General features: G+C 44.2%; 1 protein-coding gene across 1 annotated transcript in view; it reads right to left on the bottom strand.

The window, feature by feature from the left end:
• Window positions 1–20,400, bottom strand: part of rock2a (rho-associated, coiled-coil containing protein kinase 2a) — a 91,271-nt gene that overhangs the window by 26,362 nt on the left and 44,509 nt on the right. Inside the window, exons 5-9 of the mRNA XM_063183503.1 lie at window positions 9,907–10,167; window positions 3,658–3,802; window positions 2,959–3,097; window positions 942–1,033; window positions 437–596 (exon numbers count right to left, since the gene is read on the bottom strand). Of these exons, the coding sequence (XP_063039573.1) occupies window positions 437–596; window positions 942–1,033; window positions 2,959–3,097; window positions 3,658–3,802; window positions 9,907–10,167 (797 nt within the window). The remainder of the gene's footprint in view (window positions 1–436; window positions 597–941; window positions 1,034–2,958; window positions 3,098–3,657; window positions 3,803–9,906; window positions 10,168–20,400) is intronic.

Consider the following 20,400-nt stretch of genomic DNA (forward strand, 5'->3'; position numbering starts at 1 on the left):
AGAGAAGAGAAGAGAAGAGAAGAGAAGAGAAGAGAAGAGAAGAGAAGAGAAGAGAACAAATATCAGGACATTCTGAATTTCAGCCAGCATGACGCATGTATTATGGTCACGTCATTGGTCAAGGGTTTGTCTTGTACTTTTCGTTCCATGTCAAGAGGCATTACTGCACTCGAACACACAGCTTTTACCGCTGGTGCAAAATAGCCAGTAGAGTGACTGAAGCAAAGATCAAGTCCATTTCTGGCTTTCTTTACAGTTCCTCTGAAGACACTCAACGTCCATCAACACTCAATTAAGTCCAAAACAAGAAGTGAGCTGCAAGTTCAAAAGCATGCAGGAAAGGGAGAGGGTGAGCAGCAAGAAGAGGAGGAGAGGACAGAAGTAGGGTTAAAAAAACGCTTAAGACAAAGAATGTGAAACAAAATCGAGTACTAACTGGTCTTCTTTGAAGTAGGTGAAGCCCACGAATGGCAACTGGTTTCCCACGAAGGCCTTGGGCATCGGGAAGGTCTCCGAGTCGCCCTTATCGTCCTCAATCTCGTCAAAGTTGCTGGTGTCGATATCGCTGCTCAGCTCAGGCACCACAGGGGCCACCGCTAGGAGACACATGAAAGAAAAAAATATTTAAAAACAAAAACTGAGGGGGACAGACACGAGAATGAAAGGAAAAATGAAAAACGAGAGATAAGAGGCGTATCACTTCCAAAGTATGCATACGTTCATAAGTGCAAGCCTGCATATATTAGCACACTTTGTTTTTGTTAGGTCTACAGTAAAATGTGCATCCGATGGCATTTCCTACTGTATGTGTGCAGTATAGAAATCCCATTGAAATAAAGCATATCTCCTGTATGCAAGTTGGACAAAGGAGAGCTTTTCATCGTTCACGTGTGGGTTGTAACGAGACACTTCTTAGGTAAATAGGGGTGGTGTTTACTCACTGTCCCGTATGGTGTCAAAGGTCCACTGGTCGTTCTTGAAGAAGGAATGACGTTTGATCTCCTCGACCCCATGTCGACCCAGACGCACTTCCCTGAGGAAGACATACTTTAGACAAAGGAGGAGATCACGGCAGCAATACATTATCGAAAACGAGATGCCCATCTCAAGAGACAATCCTCTAATAAAGAAATTTGAATTTGAATTATAACTATTTGGTGCGAAAAACAATATAATGCCTACCCAGACTCTTTTTCCTTAGGAAGACATACGGTTTAGACAGAGGAGCATATATTATATTACGGCAATATACTATTTGAAAGAGAGAAAAAAGAGAGAACTAATGCATGGGTTGTCCTACAGTGCATAGCCAGTGGTTGTTTGTTTCCATCCTATTAGGATAATACAGAAAAAAGAGTGTGCTTCCCTGAGGATGAGATATGGTTCAGAGAGAGAAGCAGTATACTGTATGGTGTATCCCTTACATAGTGGGTAGATGTTCATTTCAATGTGATATCAAGAAATAAAGACTAAGAGTGTATGGGAGCCAATTAACCCATTGACGCCGGTTGTTGCGTTACGCAACATTGGCCCTGACGCCGGTTGTTGCAAAACGCAACATTATTGATTTGTCAATATTTTCAAGACGCATGGAAGATGCAATGCACAATATTTTGTTCAAATACTCAAAGAGGTGGGTGTTCTCGATTTTTTAAAGATCATGTGGCAAAAAAAAACTTTGATTCGTCGACAAAAATGTCAAATGAAATCAACCATGCTTGCTTCTGCAGACGTGGGTTGTAGGTTATAGCCATTTCACACAGGTAAAAAAAGGCTGTGGTTCGCGAGACACACTGTTACAGCGAACGTGATGTTCAATTGAAAGGTAATGAATAGATTTTAATCGAGGAAAGGAAATGTGATTGAAGGCCCTTTAGATAGAGAGCAGGAGTGTGATTTGCCGCGGCCGCATGAGGAGGTAGGTGAGTGGCTTCCAAATACATAGTTAGCTAGATTTCGCCCCCGACGTTACCAAAAGTTCACTACGACACTCGGGGCAATTGGCGAAGGTGCCAATATCTGAGGAAGCACGTCCTTTAGATATAGGCCTATTTCAGAATATTTTCACACAGGATCTTTCGGATTTGGTGCCTATTGGTGAGGCAGACAACGGTAGACATGCGGATTATAGACGCGCGGTCACACATCCAGCTCAAAGTGGAGCCCCGTCTCAAAATAGGATGAAATTGCTCATCGGTCTCTGCATAACGTTTGGAGGAATAAAACGGCCATACTCGCCGGTGGGAGAGCAAGTGGCTGTATTAGACAAATGTCCCCCGATTTATGGCAGAAATGACTGCCTAATAATTATTAGGCCTATAATAATGATTATTATGATTTAGTTATAGTTGGCTATTGTAGCCTAACAGTAACAATAGCCTAGTAGCCTAATAGCCTATAATAAATAACAGCATCAAACATTATCCTGAAAGCACATGAAACTTTTTTCAATCATTTGATTATGAGATATGATTTTTTTTAAGGAATATGTGTTAGTGTTAATACTGAATGAGCATAATCCCTTGAAAGCAGAGGATTTTACCTTTTAAATGCAATTTGTCCCATGTCCCTATGTATTCCAGAGGCTGAGATATTGAATTTTTCATAGGAGTTTCCAACCGTTTTTTTCTTTTCTCAAAAAACCCTCAGGCATTGGGGACCTTTTCTAAAAACTGGCTCAGGCGCCAATGGGTTAATTGGTTAATTTGTAAAGAAACAGTGTTGTGCTTTTTCTTTCCTTCTTGAAAATGTCTCAACACCTGCACCTTAAAATAAACGTGTGCGACCAACAACCCCTCCCCCAGCAGAAGAAAATCCCCAATAGTTTATTGGCTGTTGCATCTCCTGCATCTCAACCATACCTTCTTCTACTTACAACTGTTGAGGTGCATTGATAATCTATAAACACTGCACATGTACTGGATCAGTGAGCACCCTCCAGCCCTTCCCCTCCCTTACTGGTCTGTGAGGAAGGCGCAGATGAGACTCTTGGCATCTTTGGAGATCTCCACGTCGTCGGGGAAGTTGAGGGAGTTCTTGTGGTCCATGATCTTGCTGTATGTGCCCACCAGCGAGTCCGCGTAGAACGGAGTTTCACCTGAGGAGGAGGAACAGTGAACTGTAACACTTCCTCTGAAGTTCCAAAACTGAAGTGCAAAGCGAGTTGTAGGTCAGGAGTGGCGCTTCACAGAAGCAGGGTGCTCTTTGGGGTCAAGGATACGGCCATTTCAAATCAGATTACACTAAACACAGTTGTCTTGTCTTCCTTAAGAGTGATCAAGGCACACACTTGAGTACATTTAAATTCAACAGCCTTTACATCTAGGGGCTAACGTGTTGCAACAAAATCATCATCATCTTCATCAGAGACTTCCTCTTAAGTCTCAAGGACTCAGTTCCCATGATTGGAGCACATCCTGTCAAGTGTATGTGTGTGTGTGTGTGTATTGCCACTCACCAACCATTAACTCATCGATGAAGACACTCACTGACACGGCATGGTGTACACACAGTGGCAAGTGTTTGTGTGTAGTCTGTATGCGTGCGAGTGTGAGTGTGAGTGTGAGTGTGAGTGTGAGTGTGTGTGTGTGTGTGTGTGTGTGTGTGTGTGTGTGTGTGTGTGTGTGTGTGTGCCCATGTATGTGTGTGATGACTCACCGACCAGCAGCTCATAGATGAAGACGCCCACTGACCACCAGTCACATTCGCGGCCATAGTAACCATCACCACCCTGCGACTTGAGCACCTCGGGAGAGATGTAGTCTGGCGTGCCCACCGCCGTGTCACAATGCACCATGCCCGTCTGTGGAGAACCAATCAGTGACAGGACATATCATGAATCAACCAATCAGGGAAAATATGTTTTCGGAATGAACTAATCAGAGAAAAGATATCTTGTGAATTAACCAGTAAGAGAAAAGATATCTTAAGAATCAACCAATCAGGGAAAAGATGCTTCATGAATCAACTGATCGTGGTGGACTGAGGAGAGAGTGGCCGAAGCCAAAAACAATCCTTTCACTGAAGCACACATCAACTTTGGAGGGGGAAAAAAACGAGACAAGAGGCTTGAATAGTGCTCCACAGAAAGGGTAATCTAATCAAATTACAAATCATAAGATTTTGATATGACGACTGAAACGGCAGTTCAGCGTTGTCTATTTATATCACTGCTACAGTCCATAGCCAAGACATCATGGCCGGTGTAACAGGCTATAATTTAATAGACACAATTTAATTAGACGCTGGACTTCCACACTGCTTCTTGCTGGACCGTGGAGAACAAATGTTCCAAACACGGTTTCCAGCACTCATATCAAACTCAGCCCCTGCCTGCCTGCCTGCCTGCCTGCCTCCCGGCCTGTCTCCTATTTTCACTGGACAGTCAGCCAGTGACAGGAGTTTAAATGAATTCTTGGAGACATTCACGAAAAAAAAATCCTAGTACCATTAGGGACCACAGCAGATTGTTGGCTCTGTGACAACCAAACAATAATCTAACAGTTGCCTGCCGCAGCACGGGTATTCACTAGATGGCGATAAAAACACAAAATGCACGATATCGCCATATATGGGTAGCTTTCACCCATTATGGACAAGGGGGAAAAAAAACAACACACACAGCACACATGCACTGGTGACATTCATGCTCCTTCCTGGACATTGCAAGACTGTTCTTAATCACAGGAGTGTAACGTCAGCACAAGATGCACACCGTCACTGATGACTTCAGCATAGAGGAATGAACTAGAGAGAAAAAACATGAATGCCTGCAGTATGCCCTGTACTTCTGACGGGGGGTGGAGGGTGGTGGAGGTTTTGGAGGAGGGATGAGGATGCGTGAACAGAACAAGAGGTCAGGAAGGGAGGGAGAGGGAGGGGGGGGGGAGAGGAGTAACCCAAAGTCTGGATCCAGCAGGTCACTGATGGCCTCATTAAACACGACAATTTACAATCTGGGTGCAAGAAAACTTCAACAAATGTTTCAAAAATACTATTTCAGGTGCATGTTAAATGTATACAAGTCTACATTCCCTTACTCTCTTGGTGAAAAAAATGTTGATTGCGCCATGTGGCAAAAAATGAAAAGCGTTCTCGGTGTCAAGCTGTCCTCAAGACATGTGAACACGGTGCACAACACAGCACAGCAGCAGTCGTGAGGAGCTGGTCATGGTGGGTGGAGAGAGAGTGCGGGTGTGTTGCATCTCCCTCTGTCTCTCCCCGTCTGTCTCTCCCCCTGTCTGTCTGCCTGTCTGTCTGTCTCTCCCCATCTGTCTCTCCCCCTGTCTGTCTCTCCCCGTCTGTCTCTCCCCGTCTGTCTGTCTGTATGTCTGTCTATCCCCCTGTCTGTCTGCCTGTCTGTCTGTCTCTCCCCATCTGTCTCTCCCCCTGTCTGTCTCTCCCCGTCTGTCTCTCCCCGTCTGTCTGTCTGCCTGTCTCTCCCCGTCTGTCTGTCTGCCTGTCTCTCCCCGTCTGTCTCTCCCCGTCTGTCTGTCTGCCTGTCTCTCCCCGTCTGTCTCTCCCCCTGTCTGTCTGTCTGTCTGTCTGTCTGTCTGTCTGTCTGTCTCTCCCCCTGTCTGTCTGTCCCCCTGTCCCCCTGTCTGTCTGTCTGTCTGTCTCTCCCCCTGTCTGTCTGTCTGTCTGTCTCTCCCCCTGTCTGTCTGTCTGTCTCTCCCCCTGTCTGTCTGTCTGTCTGTCTCTCTCTCTGTCTCTCCCCGTCTGTCTCTCCCCCTGTCTGTCTGTCTCTCCCCCTGTCTGTCCGTCCGTCTGTCTGTCTGTCCGCCTGTCCCCTGTCTGTCTGTCTGTTTGTCTGTCCCCCTGTCTGTCTGTCTGTCCCCCTGTCTGTCTGTCTGTCCCCGTCTGTCTGTCCCCCTGTCTGTCTGTCTGTCTCTCCCCCTGTCTCTCCCCCTGTCTGTCTCTCTGTCTGTCTCTCTGTCTGTCTCTCCCCCTGTCTGTCTGTCTGTCTGTCTGTCTCTCCCCCTGTCTGTCTGTCTGTCTCTCCCCGTCTGTCTCTCCCCCTGTCTGTCTCTCCCCCTGTCTGTCTGTCTGTCTGTCTCTCCCCCTGTCTGTCTGTCTGTCTCTCCCCCTGTCTGTCTGTCTCTCCCCCTGTCTGTCTCTCCCCGTCTGTCTCTCCCCGTCTGTCTGTCTGCCTGTCTCTCCCCGTCTGTCTCTCCCCGTCTGTCTGTCTGCCTGTCTCTCCCCGTCTGTCTCTCCCCCTGTCTGTCTGTCTGTCTGTCTCTCCCCGTCTGTCTCTCCCCGTCTGTCTCTCCCCGTCTGTCTCTCCCCGTCTGTCTCTCTCCCTGTCTGTCTGTCTGTCTGTCTGTCTGTCTGTCTGTCTGTCTGTCTGTCTGTCTGTCTGTCTGTCTCTCCCCCTGTCTGTCTGTCCCCCTGTCCCCCTGTCTGTCTGTCTGTCTCTCCCCGTCTGTCTCTCCCCGTCTGTCTGTCTGCCTGTCTCTCCCCGTCTGTCTCTCCCCCTGTCTGTCTGTCTGTCTGTCTGTCTCTCCCCCTGTCTCTCCCCGTCTCTCCCCCTGTCTGTCTGTCTGTCTCTCCCCGTCTGTCTCTCCCCCTGTCTGTCTGTCTGTCTGTCTGTCTGTCTGTCTCTCTCCCTGTCTGTCTGTCTGTCTGTCTGTCTGTCTGTCTGTCTGTCTGTCTGTCTGTCTGTCTGTCTGTCTGAGTGTACTGGTGTTGGTTATGGTGGGTGGTGAAGGGTGGGTGAGCTCTATCTCTGACCTCTCTCTACCTCTCTCTCTACACCTCTACCTCTACACCTCTACCTCTACACCTCTACCTCTCTCTCTCTCTTTGAGCTCTCTCTCTCTCTCTCTCTCTCTCTCTCTCTCTCTCTCTCTCTCTCTCTCTCTCACTCTCTCTCTCTCTGAATGTACTGGTGTTCTCTCTCTCTCTCACTCTCTCTCTCTCTCTGAGTGTACTGGTGTTCTCTCTCTCTCACACACTCTCTCTGAGTGTACTGGTGTTCTCTCTCTCTCTCACTCTCTCTCTCTCTCTCTCTGTACTGGTGTTCTCTCTCTCTCTCACTCTCTCTCTCTGTGTGTACTGGTGTTCTCTCTCTCTCTCTCTCACACACAGTAGAGATGAATCATAGCCTGACTGACTAACTCCACCGCACATACTTCACGCAACAGGGACTGCAAGACATGCCCCCTCATCTGCCCATTCCTCATCTTATTCACTCAGATATGTGCACACATATATACTAACACACAAAGATGTTACACACACACACCGACACACAAAGATGTTACACACACACACACACACACACACAAATGTTATACACACAGAGGCAAACAAAGATGTTATACACACACAGACAAACAAAGATGTGCACACACCAACACATGAACACACCAAGATGTAAGCACACACCAACACATGAACACACCAAGATGTAAACACACACGCACACGCGCACATGCACACACACTGTACACACGAATGTGCCCCCACACATAAGCCCACTCACTCTTTTGAAACTATGTTTAGCTGTGGTAGGCTTTACTGGTCGACAGTGTTCACAAACAAAGCCAGGCCAGGCCAGGGCCAACCCTTACAAAAAAACAGGCAGGCCTGTGCCCTATGACTAACTGGCAGGATCATTCTTACCTCTTTACACATACACCTACTTAAGTAAACAAACTACCACACACGAACAGAGAAAGAGAGGAGAGAGACAGAGAGGGAGTGAGAGAGAGCGATAGAGATAGAAACAGAGAGACAGAGAGAGAAGCAGAGAGAGAAACAGAGAGAAAATATATGTCTGTCTGTCCCATACTGTGTCATACAGATGAGTCAAAACATGTGTGATAGTTTAAAAAGCTTCTAAACATTCAGCTAGAGCAGTGGTTCTCAACCTTTTTTGAAAAGACACCCCCCTGGCCTCATCACAAGCCTCCCAACCGTGACATAATCATACAACTGATAATGCCCCCTTAGTACTAAAAATTAATTGGACTAATGCCCCCCAAAGGCAACTAAGCACCGACCCCTCTCATCTGTATCCTTCTCAACGCCCCCCTAGTGGTCTCCAATGCCCCCGGAGGACTGTACCGCCCCCGTTGAGAAACACTAAGCTAGCGTCTGACTAATGCACCAATTCATAAAGTCAACGCTACAGTATTTACAGAGCAGTAAACAACAACACCGCAAATCATGGAGAGACGGGAACATGGATCGCAAAACAAACACAAGCCTCATCTAACACACTCACACAGGCTCGCTCACACACACACACACACACACACACAGGCTCGCTCACACACACACACAGGCTCGCTCACACACAGGCTCGCACACACACTCACAGAGAATGAGCGGTCTCTGCTCTATTACTTATAATACCAACCAAACACACCCCCACACACACAATGGATATTTTCCTGATCCAGCAGCCAAATAGTGCTAAGAAGCATGCATGTATGTGTAAGAAAGTGGCTGGTAATGGGTTATACTGTGGTGCACCGCACTAATGGACTCATACAATCCATGGGAGATATTGCCCTAAGAAGTCCATCTTAAAGGGACAGTTTGGTCAATTTCAACATGCAGTTGTAATGCTCACACTACCCTGGACTTGTCAGTGCCTGAGATTTTTTTTTCTTCTTCTTCAGCCGTTTCCGAGATCCTGGTCATTGTAATGGGGGCCGCTCTTTGTTTACATTTCAAAAAAACATTTTTATTTATTCCCAAAAACATCCAAAAGGTTATAAAACATCAGCAGACAACTAGCAAACAGCAGTACCTTTTGGGAAAATATTTGGAGTTGGCCTATGTTTCATTTTTAAAAAATGTAAACAAACGCTGCCCCCATTAGAATTGCTCATATCTCGGAAAGGGCTGAGCCGAAAAATGTGGCATCACCAGGTACTGACAAGTCAAGGGTAGCGTGAGCAATACAACTGCATGTTGAAATTGACCAAACTGTCCCAGGAGTACCATCACAAATATGTGATTAGAATTCTGCCCAAATTTTGAGTTCTCATTATGATGTCATAATGTCTTTGCGAGATTTTTAACACAGACGTCTATAGGAGCTGTAGAGTGTTCCAGTAAAATTCTAGAAGAACCTCTAGAAATTCCTTACTCCTCAAAGGGTTAATAGGCTGCTCTTACCGTACCCTCATACTTAGTTTCTTTGGACAGAGGGCCTGGAACTAGGGCTGCACGATATTAGAAAAATATGCGATACATGATAACATGACTGTATGTCGCGATATCGATATCACTTGCGATATCTAATATATACATATATTTTCCCCTCTCAACTTGCCATTCTACACTTTATCATGTATGAAACAACTGAGAGCAATGTTTTATTTCCAACATTATTTTTATTCGGAAAAAACATGGCTAATATACAGCATCAACTTAAAATGTCAACCTTTTTAATACCTTTTTTTTACCTTTTCACCAAATTCGCTGTTATTAAAAATGAAAAAGTAGGTATCACGATATAACCAACTTTTGCGATACGTGTATCACAAACTGTGATATTGCAATATCGATACATTTTCGATATATCGTGCAGCCCTACCTGGAACTGCTGAATTAAAAATGAAAAACTGGTGGGAGTTGTGGTCTCTATTGAAGTTCACAAATATTCGTCTGGTGTCATCCAATCGCTAATGTAGTGACTCTGACAAAAGAATACTGGTCGCAGGGGTGCACTGCATTGAAGTTTGAAATGTGAGGCCCCCCTCTCTCATCTCTCCCCCATTTTCTGATTGGCTGGCAACGAAAATAATGTCCTTCCAGAACACTTGACCAAGACATAACCTGGAGGGAGATATAGACTGGCTACCATCTTCGTGTATTTTCCAAAGTCAAACAGTTTGAAGTGTCTCACGCATGCACGCACACGCACACTCCCAAATCCCTCATCCCCCTCACCTGGTCCATCTTCATGCATGTGCCGAAGTCGGCCAGCTTGAGGTGGCCGAGTCGGTCGAGCAGCATGTTGTCGGGCTTGACGTCGCGGTGGATGAAGCCCATGGAGTGGATGGCGTCCAGGGCCAGCACCACCTCGGCCGTGTAGAAGCGCGCCCACTTCTCGGGCACGTCGTACGTGCTGGTCAGGTTGACCAGGTCGCCACCGGGCATGTACTCCATGACCATGTACAGTCTCGTACTGTCTTGGAACGCACAGCACAGCTGAGGACACGGATAGTGCAAGTTAGACAGACAGACAGACAGACAGACAGACAGACAGACAGACAGACAGACAGACCCAGCATGCACTCCATCACCATGTAGGCCTACAGGTAGTGATGCACCAATGCACATTTTTTCACCTCCGATCCGATCCCAATATCTAAATTTGCATATCTGCCAATACCGATACTACTCTAATCCGAATTCGAGACGATTCGTGTAATGAATTGTTGAGAGGGGACCATTCGAACAAAACGTTGGACCATTAGTAGAAGGCATGGGGCGTTTCGTGCAGTACCTGAGGATTTTTCGTCGAAGACCTAAGGACGTTACGTTCAACCCATGCAGACCTTTCGTTTAACTGGGCAGATGTTTAGTTTAGTCTGCCTATTTTATTAGCCTATTATTTTTATATTTTATCAAACTTGTGTGCCTACCACCACAATGCAATGAAAACAAAAATCGAACCGTGTAGAAAGTGCGTGCGTGCGTCTCTATTTTTTTAAAATTAATTTTTCATTTTAGTTCAGTTTTTTATCATTAGGCCATTTCATAGCCTATTTTATAAATATACTATATCGTAGCGGACTGCCTCTGCCTCCTCCGGAGTGAGATAGCAGCGTTACCCCCTGTGCACTACATCTGTCTATATATATATCTGAGTTATTTCTAATGTGTTGGTTACTGATTTGTATTCATTTTTGGAAAGGTAAAGGCAGTCTTATTGTTGCCTAGCTGGCGCCCATGTCATAACTTAAAACAGTCGGTTGCACCGCCGCTACAATACCGACGAAATGTTTTAAAATGTAGGCTTACAACAGTAATTTAAAGGTAAGGGATAATGTATTGTCCCACATGACTATAAGAAAATATTGCCTATACGGGACGAATAAGACCCCCGATGCCGAAGGCAGAGAGCTGTTATTCCGCTCCGAAGGAAATATATTTCCTAGTCATGTGGACAATACATTATCCCGCTTATCCCGCCTTTACCAACATTAGAAAGCATAGAATACACAGTTAACCAGTAGTTTATAGTAACAGGTTTATTGCCATTTTATAGCGTGCGCAAAGAAAGATAGAAAAGAAAGATATAAAAAGATATAAAAAGAAAGAAAGGAGTCGCACACTGGAGCTGAATGCAGAATCAAAAGCTGCCATTTACAATTGTCCTAAGACGTCAAACTGGTCCTGGATTAACGCATCACTGTTACGTTATTTGTTCTACTGTATGCATCTAGGCCTATATTCGTTATAAAAACAGATATCTTAGAATGAAGTCTTATGAATGGTCCACCATGCTTAATTCCATAAAGCATGCCAAATGAACTTGAAAGAAATGCGAAATGAAAACAGCGTGTCAATGCAAGCTCTTTTTTAAAAAATCATAAATACAGTATGAAATAGTGATGTGAGCTGTTCCAAATTGAGAACAAGCGCACAAGTCTGCAAACAAGGGTTTTGCAAAAGTGCACTACTAAAAATAAGACAAGATATTCGTTGTGATGATCTGAGTTATTTCTAATGTGTTGGTCACTGATTTGTATTCATTTTTGGAAAGGTAACGGCAGTCTTATTGCTGCCTGACTGGCACCCATCTCATAACTTAAAACTAAAGTCGGTTGCACCGCTACAATATCGACGATTTTTTTTAAAAATGTAGGCCTACAACAGCTTTAAAGGTAAGGGATAATGTATTGTCCACACGCAGTGGTAGAACGCAGGTAACACATTAAAAAGCTGGGTAATACTGTAAAGTATAGCATATCAAATTTTAGACATATCCGTAACTCTCTGAGTATTAATGCTGCTGTGACTTATGTCAATGCTATGATCATGTCCCACCTGCATTATTGTTTATCAAGCTGGTCCCAGGCCAACAAGACTGTCTTAAAATCCATTGATTCACTATACAAGCAGGCCCTGAAGGTCCTAGATAGAAGATCTTTTCAGTACCACCATTGTCCTATACTGAGCAAGTATAATATGCTCAGCCTTGAAAACATCATACAATTTTCTGATCTGCGGCTAATCCATAAAATTATTCACAATGCAGCACCCCCACCCCTAAGAACATTTGTTCAACCCTGCTCTGAATTGATGAGCAGAACGTCAAGATCCACCATTAGGGGTGATTGTAGTCTCCCAATCCGACGAACTGCTTTTGCTCAGTCAGCCTTCTCCTTCAGGGCAACCAAAACATGGAATAGTCTACCCAGTAACCTAAAAAGTATTATTGATTATCAGGCCTTCTCAAGGGGTGTGAAAAAATGGATATTAACCAACCAGTCTTGTCAACATTAATCATATGTTTTTAAAATATGACTCACACTGTATGCCATTTTAGTGTGTGTGTGTGTGTGTGTGTGTGTGTGTGTGTGTGTGTGTGTGTGTGTGTGTGTGTGTGTGTGTGTGTGTGTGTGTGTGTGTGTGTGTGTGTGTGTGTGTGTGTGTGTGTGTGTGTGTGTTTGACCTATGGCCTATGGATGTGCTTACTTGTTTATATCTTGTCTATGTTATTGTATTTTAATATTTGTTTTACCTGTCCAGGGACTGCAGATGGAAATTAGCTATATAGCTATAATCTGGCACAAGCCATCTTTTTACTTCTGTAATCAATGTGTATTGTGCATGGTCCCTGTTGAACTAAACTAAATAAACTAAACTAAACTAGGTATACGGCAGGCACGTGCACTCCAATACGGCAGGGGAGGCACGGCCTCACCAGCTCCAGAGAGAATGATGAGATGCAGTTAATGTGAATAATAGTAACAATAACAGCTATTGTTTTCGAGCATCTGCACCATAACTACCATTTGAGCAGTATTTAAACAGTTTCACTCATTTTCAATCATTTCCGTGGCCAAAATCGTAATATTTGCCCATTTCATGTCAAATTGCTCCGAATACGCTGAATTTGGGGCAACTCTGAACTGGCCTCACCCCGGATTGCGCAATCCCTCGTTAACAAAGTTGCGCGCATGCGCCATGTTGCTCGTTCTGTGAATGCAACCTGGTAATATTGTATTAAACGTTTTTATACACTTAATAGAAGTATGTATGGTGTGCCCTCATTTCCTGATATTTTTTAAATATTTTCTACGTGTGATTATCATTTCTTTACTCTGGACGCTTTGGCATAACGCCCACTGAAATATACAATGGTGAGGCGAGCAGTAGCCTGGCCGCAGACTCCTTCTGGTGTTGAGTCTTGCTGGACAGTTACGTCATAGCGAATCTGAAGTTCACAGTACAGTCAGTCGGTGTTGTTGGCTAGCTTGTTCACGTTGACTGCTACAAGTGGATTTCATAACGAAACTAAGAGCATTCTCAAAGTTGGATTTCCAAGGGGAAAATATGTGATAAAGAATGGAGGACCGACAGAGCTGAAGGGTTTTCTACTCAGGTGACCGGTCAGAATAACTACCCGATCATTTCAGCAGAAAATATTGTTGTTTCCCCTGTGTCTTGTTTGCAACCGGCGAGAATGTGTGGAAGACCATTCGCATGGGATTTTACGACTTAACAATTTACTAAGGACTAAGGAGCCTCACGAAACACAAATCCTCGCGGCTACTCATATTCAATGCCAAATTGCTTTGGACGTTTGGGGCGACGTTTGGGGCTTTGGATGAACAGCACCGGCTAAAGTAACGTTAGCATGCACAACGCTAAAGTGAAGGAAAAGAGCGGCGCATGGACCTGATGCACGAGTTCAGGTAGGACCAATTTCCTATGTGTGTGAAGCCTGTGTTTGTGAGACCCGTGGGGAGGGAGAGAATCCGCCGTGATTCTTGTCCAGTGTGGTAGCTTTTGTTATGGGCACCGGATTCTCATGTGCCCGGTAACTGTTTGTAAAGTTGAGTACAGGGTACCGTTGAGGTAAATCAAATATACCCGTGTAACTACAAGACTACAAGATTTAATTCCAAGGTGTAGGCATAACAGAAATGACAGTCCCAAAATATTTGGTGACCATATCGAAGCGTGTGTAATATCTGTTTACTTTGACATTCGCTTCCTGCCACACCTTTGTTCCACATCGCTTGCCGTAGCCTCGTACAAGTAGATGTAGGCCTACATTTGCACGAGAATCCAGTTCGTATCACGAAAGCTATCACACCGGTTTGTTCGCCGTGGTGCTCAGTGGTCTATATGACACCATGTTTTGAATCCTGTGTGTCTTGAGCATCCGCCGTGATGCTCAGTCTACATTGCTGCTGCTGTGTGGTTTATGTGAGATCACTGTTTGAATCCTGTGTGTGTGTGTGTGTGAGAGCAGTGGGCTGTGAAGAAGCTTACACTCTCCACTACTCTCCCCTCACCTACCCTCCTCTTCTCCCCTCCTTCTCTCCTCTCCTCTCCTCTCTTCTCTCCTCTCCTCTCCTCTCCTCTCCTCTCCTCTCCTCTCCTCTCCTCTCCTCTCCTCTCCCCCTCTCCTCTCTTCTCTCCTTTCCTCTCCCCCTCTCCTCTCTTTTCCCATCTCCTCTCCTCTTCTCTCTTCTCCTCTCCCTCTCCTATCCTCTCCTTGAGCTCCTCCCCTCCTCCTCTCCACTCATCCTCCTTTCTCCTCTCTCTTCTCCCCTCTCCTCCTCTCTCATCTCCTCTCTCCTCTTCTCTCCTCCTCTCCTCTCCCCCCCCCTTCTCTCCTCTCCTCTTCTCTCCTCTCCTCTCCACTACTCTCCTCTCCTCTGCTCTGCTGTCCACATTGGTGCTGTGTGGTATATGTGAGACCACTGTTTGAATCCTGTGTGTGTGTGTGTGTGTGTGTGTGTGTGTGTGTGTGTGTGTGTGTGTGTGTGTGTGAGAGAGAGATCTAATAGCATTTTCTCTGCGGAAATGCAGTAAGCTTATGTCAAAATATGTAGGCCTACCTTATGTTAAGAAAGCTGCTATGACATATGGAACTTGTCGGTAGGCCTATTTGGCAATTATTTATTTGAAAATCTGATATTGAAAAAGTTGCCTCACCAGCCATAAATCCCAGCGCACGTTACTGGTATACGGAGTATACTCTAAATTTTAGGGGATTCAGTATACCAACTTAAAATTGATTGATCCATTATTTAGAATGGCATAAATATATACAGTATACCCACTTCAAAAAATGCGACAATATACAGTATATCCACTTCAAAAAAGTAGACTACACCTAGACTACAAATATTTTCCTACGGGGCGAATAACACCCCCAATGCCGAAGGCGGAGTGCTGTTATTCCGCTTCGAAGGAAATATATTTTCCGTAGTCACGTGTGGACAATACATTATCCCGCTTATGCCACCTTTACCAACATTAGAAAGCATACATAGTAAACCAGTAGTTTATAGTAACATGTTTATTGCCATTTTATAGCGTGCGCAAAGAAAGATAGTTCGTGGAACGCTCATAATTTAAAAAGAAAGAAAGGAGTAGCACACTGGAGCTGAATGCAGAATCAAAAACTGTATTAAACAAAGCCGAAAAAAGTAAATAAAACCGACAGACAGGGGACAAGCGTTTCGGTCAGCCCATCATCTTCCTTTTCTTCCTTTTCATACTGCTCTTGGAATTACGCACCGAGCAATACGCTCAGGATATGACATTGGCGCGGACGCCACCCCACCATTACGCGCATAATTTAAAAAGGTTAACAAGCAACAGAGTTTGGCTACTTTCTAACTTGTTACAGCCACATTGCGCTTCAAACTGTTTGCAGGCTGCCTCGTTCACTGCGCGATATCTACTAAACTCGGGTTCATAACAGGATCATTTCTATCTGATCTGCGACAGTATTCCAGAAAAAAGCATAGACAACCACTGATGTGCGCCCTGACCATCATTAGCTATCTATCGATCCTGCTACAGGCTGAACACTTTGAGCCGGATGGTTGGCTGGAGGAGGCAACGCTAGCCTAAAGAGTAGGCTACTCTACTCCTCACTTGTTACTCACATACTAGTGTTAATAAAATATGTCACGACAGCGGCCGGCGGACAGTGACAGTTTGCTTTCTTGAAATAACAACATTCGGACAATAGTGTAGACTTGTGCGCTACACGCTGGGGTGGGGCAGGGCTGCTGTAGGTATCCATTGCGCGCGGCCGGTCGCTTTGGGAACTGTGTGTAAGTTGCATTTGGGTAGGCTATTGCGCGTGTTATAGTTGATTAAGTAATTGACGAGCCAACGTCCGGCAGCAGTGGCTGAGTGTGTAACTTAACTTAACTTAACTTTTGTAGGCTACTATCGTCCGAGTGTCTCCAGATTGTGATTATTTATTCATTTATTCAAAGACGATAGCAGTTTACAGACGCTGCTGGTTGCATGGATATTGTGGTGGTTTTCCCTCCTAATTGTATTTTATGAAATTGTAAAAATAAAACTACCATAACCTTTACTCCCGTTGTCTGTCGTTCCTGAATCGTGGTCTAAATTTCACCTCTTACAATAGTGTCCAGTCCAGTGAATGATCCTGCATCCATGGCTAATTAGATAAAGCATACTAAGTGGATTTATCACATGTGAAACGAGAAGGCAGAAAGTGCAATTAGTTAATAAATGAAACAGTGTACAGGTCAGTGCTGGTAAAAAAAAGAGTTTTAATGACTTGCACAAAGTTGATGCTCGTTTGGTGAACTTCAAAACCTGCGCTGTATTCAATAAAAGCTGGGCATAACGCACATAAAGGACTGAAAATGAAAATTAATCAAATCCCAGGAAAAGACAAACCGTATCCCGGGAATCCTGGGAAATAAGTGATTGAAATTCGCAGTTGGCCTATTGAAATTTGTCCTCAAATTGCACCAAATATGGGTGGTAATCCCCTATATGTGGTACATATTCTATGTTGTAGCCTACTTCAGTTGTTGGTACCCAGACTTGCATTTTTGTCGAGTAATGTCCATTTGAACCTCACGTGAAAGTAACGGGGATTGTGCTGCATTTGGTGGATGGAGCTGATATTACGCGCATAATTCTACTGAATAAACATCCAACTGCGACCCAAACGGTAACTTGTCGTGGTAGTCTATGTCGAATATGCCTTAATTTGGCTGTTTGCTATTCGCCTCTGGCATCATCCGAGCATGTGTAGTGCGAGACGCCATTATGACCGTTGCGCGTAAATATTTGCAAGAAGATGGGGCCGTCAAACACAGTAGGCTATGGATACTTATTTAACGACTTTAATGAAGATGTCATGTAGACTGTTTGACGGCCCCTTCCATAGGACAGCATCCATCCATCTATCCATCCCTTCCTCATCTTTACGCGCAACGGTAATAATAGCCATTACTTTTCTTGTAGACGTTGCGCGTAATATTTTATTCATTATCGACTTATTTCAAGCAGCATTCCACTGTCCACTCTGCGTGGCCCTGTTGAAAGGGTTGCCTTGTCTATGCGGGAAGGGGGATGACTTCCACTGAACACGGCAGGTCATTTGCATGACAAGACTTCATGCCCATTAGCGAACACTTTGTTCTCAACAACTTCCCATTAAGAAATGTGTATTCTGAATGTGTTTGTCGCCGTTTTCAGCAAGCCTGGCGTCGCCATGAGGACCTGATGTTTTCCACAGAAAACATGCATGGTTGCCACCACTTAAAAAGGTGCTTGGAGAGGAGGCAAAACTGGTACAATTTAGGCTGCATTAAAGCATACACGTTAGCTTTCACGTTGTGCGATGGATGGAGACAAGTTTGGAATCGCTCCCTCTCTCGCTCACACACACACGCGCGCGCGACGTAATTCTCTGCACTCTTTGCAAGACTCTACTGTCACTTGAATCGTCTTATTGGATACCAGCCACACTAGTAAGCTAGATAGCCAATAGTTTCGATTGTGCTGCTTGGACTGGAGGTATTTAAACTGCTACAATTTTAGGCTGCATTAAAGCATCCGCACGTTTCAACTTTCACGTTGTGCGATGGGTGGAGACAACTTGGGAATCGCTGTAAGTTAGAGATTTTTTTAAAACATAGGCTGGCAAGATGTAAATGACCTGCACTGCTTGAAAAAGACGATCGACTATGTGCCTCAGGCATCTTAAATACTAAAAACTAATAGGCGGATGGCGGGTGGATTCGGTTTTGGAAATTGGAGAAAAAACATTAGGGCGGGTGGATAGCAGGTGGATTAGAAATTCTAAGAAGCGGTTGCGGATGAAATAATACATCCACCGCGCACCTCTAGGCCTACTCCACACGTAGGTATATTCCAGACCTACAGAAGACGGTAGCTAGAAGCGTTCATCTAAAAAGTTACCGGAAAGTCAGAAAACTCGCTGCATGACAACCAAATGTGCTCAGTAGACGCACGCTGCCCTGATTCAAAGCGACAAGGCTGTGCTTGGTCCCGCCTCTCTGCCCGCAGCTGGGGCTACTCAAATACTGTTCCAGAAATGTAAGGAGTAGAAAGTAACATAGGCCTACAGATATTTGTCAAAAAATGTAACGGAGTAAAGTAACGGCGTAAAAGTGAAAAAAAAGCTTCTCAAATATTGTTCCAGAAATGTAAGGAGTAGAAAGTAACCTAGATAATTGTCAAAAAATGTAACGGCATAAACGTAAAAAACCGACAACATACCAGTTAAAATGAGTAGGCCTAAGTACATTTTATTTATGAAGCACATCTGAAAACAGCAAAAAAAACAGTTGATTTACATACTAGATTACTAGATACTAGATACATTACTAGAGAGAGAGAGAGAGAGAGAACGCGCTCCTATGCAGTGTTAATATAGCGATTTCACTTCTCTCTCTCTCTCTCTTGCTCTTAGTGTTTTTGTTTTTGTTTTACTGTAGCCATGGACTTAACACGGGTGCAGGGGTTCTATAATGTTTTCCGACACTGTTATTTTTTCTGCCTCATGCGCAAACTATTTATTGTCATTCAGTTTGTGCCATTATTAGGCCTATATGAATCGCGGGTAAATCAGTTTTACCACATATTTAGACTTCGAACAAAAGAAATAGGCCTAGGACACACGGGAATAATAGGATATAAAATAGGCAGCCTGACTGGATCGATGGACGATTTCCAACAATAAAAGACAGGCTATGAAACAAAATAGGCAGCTACCAGCTTATTCAATTAATAAAACTATAGCCCAAGAACATTGCCTCGCCGGGCAGAGAGAGACAGAGAGAGAGAGAGAGAGAGAGAGAGAGAGAGAGAGAGAGAGAGAGAGAGAGCGGTCCTATGCAGTGTTAATGTAACGATTTAACTTCTCTCTCTCTCTCTTTACTGTAGCCATGGACTTAACACAGGTGCATGGGTTCTGTAATGTTTTCAACACTGTTATATGCATAGTGCTCTGGCTCATGCGCGAACTTTGTTGTCATTCAGAATCAGAAACATCAAAGTGTCGGCAGACAGCATTCTCTTGTTGCTGGTGCTTCGCATCTAAAAAGTTACCGCCCAAGAACATTGCCTCGCCGGGCAGAGAGAGCGAGAGAGAGTGATAGAGAGAGAGAGAGAGAGAGAGAGAGAGAGAGAGAGAGAGCGCTCCTATGCAGTGTTAATGTAACGATTTAACTTCTCTCTCTCTCTCTCTTTACTGTAGCCATGGACTTAACACAGGTGCATGGGTTCTGTAATGTTTTCAACACTGTTATATAAGCCTAGTGTTCTGGTTCATGCCGAACTTTGTTGTCAAAAAATGTAAGGGCGTAAACGTAGGCTAAATTGTCAAAAAATGTAACGACGTAATCGTAAAAACAACAACAACATACCAGTAAAAACGAGTAAGTACATTTTATTTATAGATTTACATGTTTAAATCAACAAAAAAACAAAACTTAACAGCTGATTTAGGCCTATTTAAATAGGCTAGACAAAACCGTTAAAATGAACATATTTAAATAGACAAAACCGTTAAAATGAGCATTAAAAAAGCTGATTCTAAGAAAACCCGCATTAAAAAAGCTGATTTACATTTCTAATATAGGCAGACTGAAGGGACCTTTAGTTGAAACCTAAGGATCTTTAGTTCAATTTTAAGGACCTTTCGTAGGGTTTTGCGATACTAATGGTCCAACGTTTTGTTCGAATGGTCCCCTCTCAAGAATCCATTCGACGAAAAGACCTGTACCCCTCTAAATCCCATACAAAAACCACATATGTGCATGGGTTTCAACTTGAGGTAGGTCCAAGTAGACTATTTGGTCAAAAAAGGAAGTCAGAGGAGCAGGAAAGAAATTAATAAGTGAAAAGTAACAAGTAAAAAAGTAACAATCCCATCCTGAAAACTAA

Source organism: Engraulis encrasicolus, chromosome 19 (assembly GCF_034702125.1).
Source record: "Engraulis encrasicolus isolate BLACKSEA-1 chromosome 19, IST_EnEncr_1.0, whole genome shotgun sequence".
NCBI classification, from domain to species: domain Eukaryota; kingdom Metazoa; phylum Chordata; class Actinopteri; order Clupeiformes; family Engraulidae; genus Engraulis; species Engraulis encrasicolus.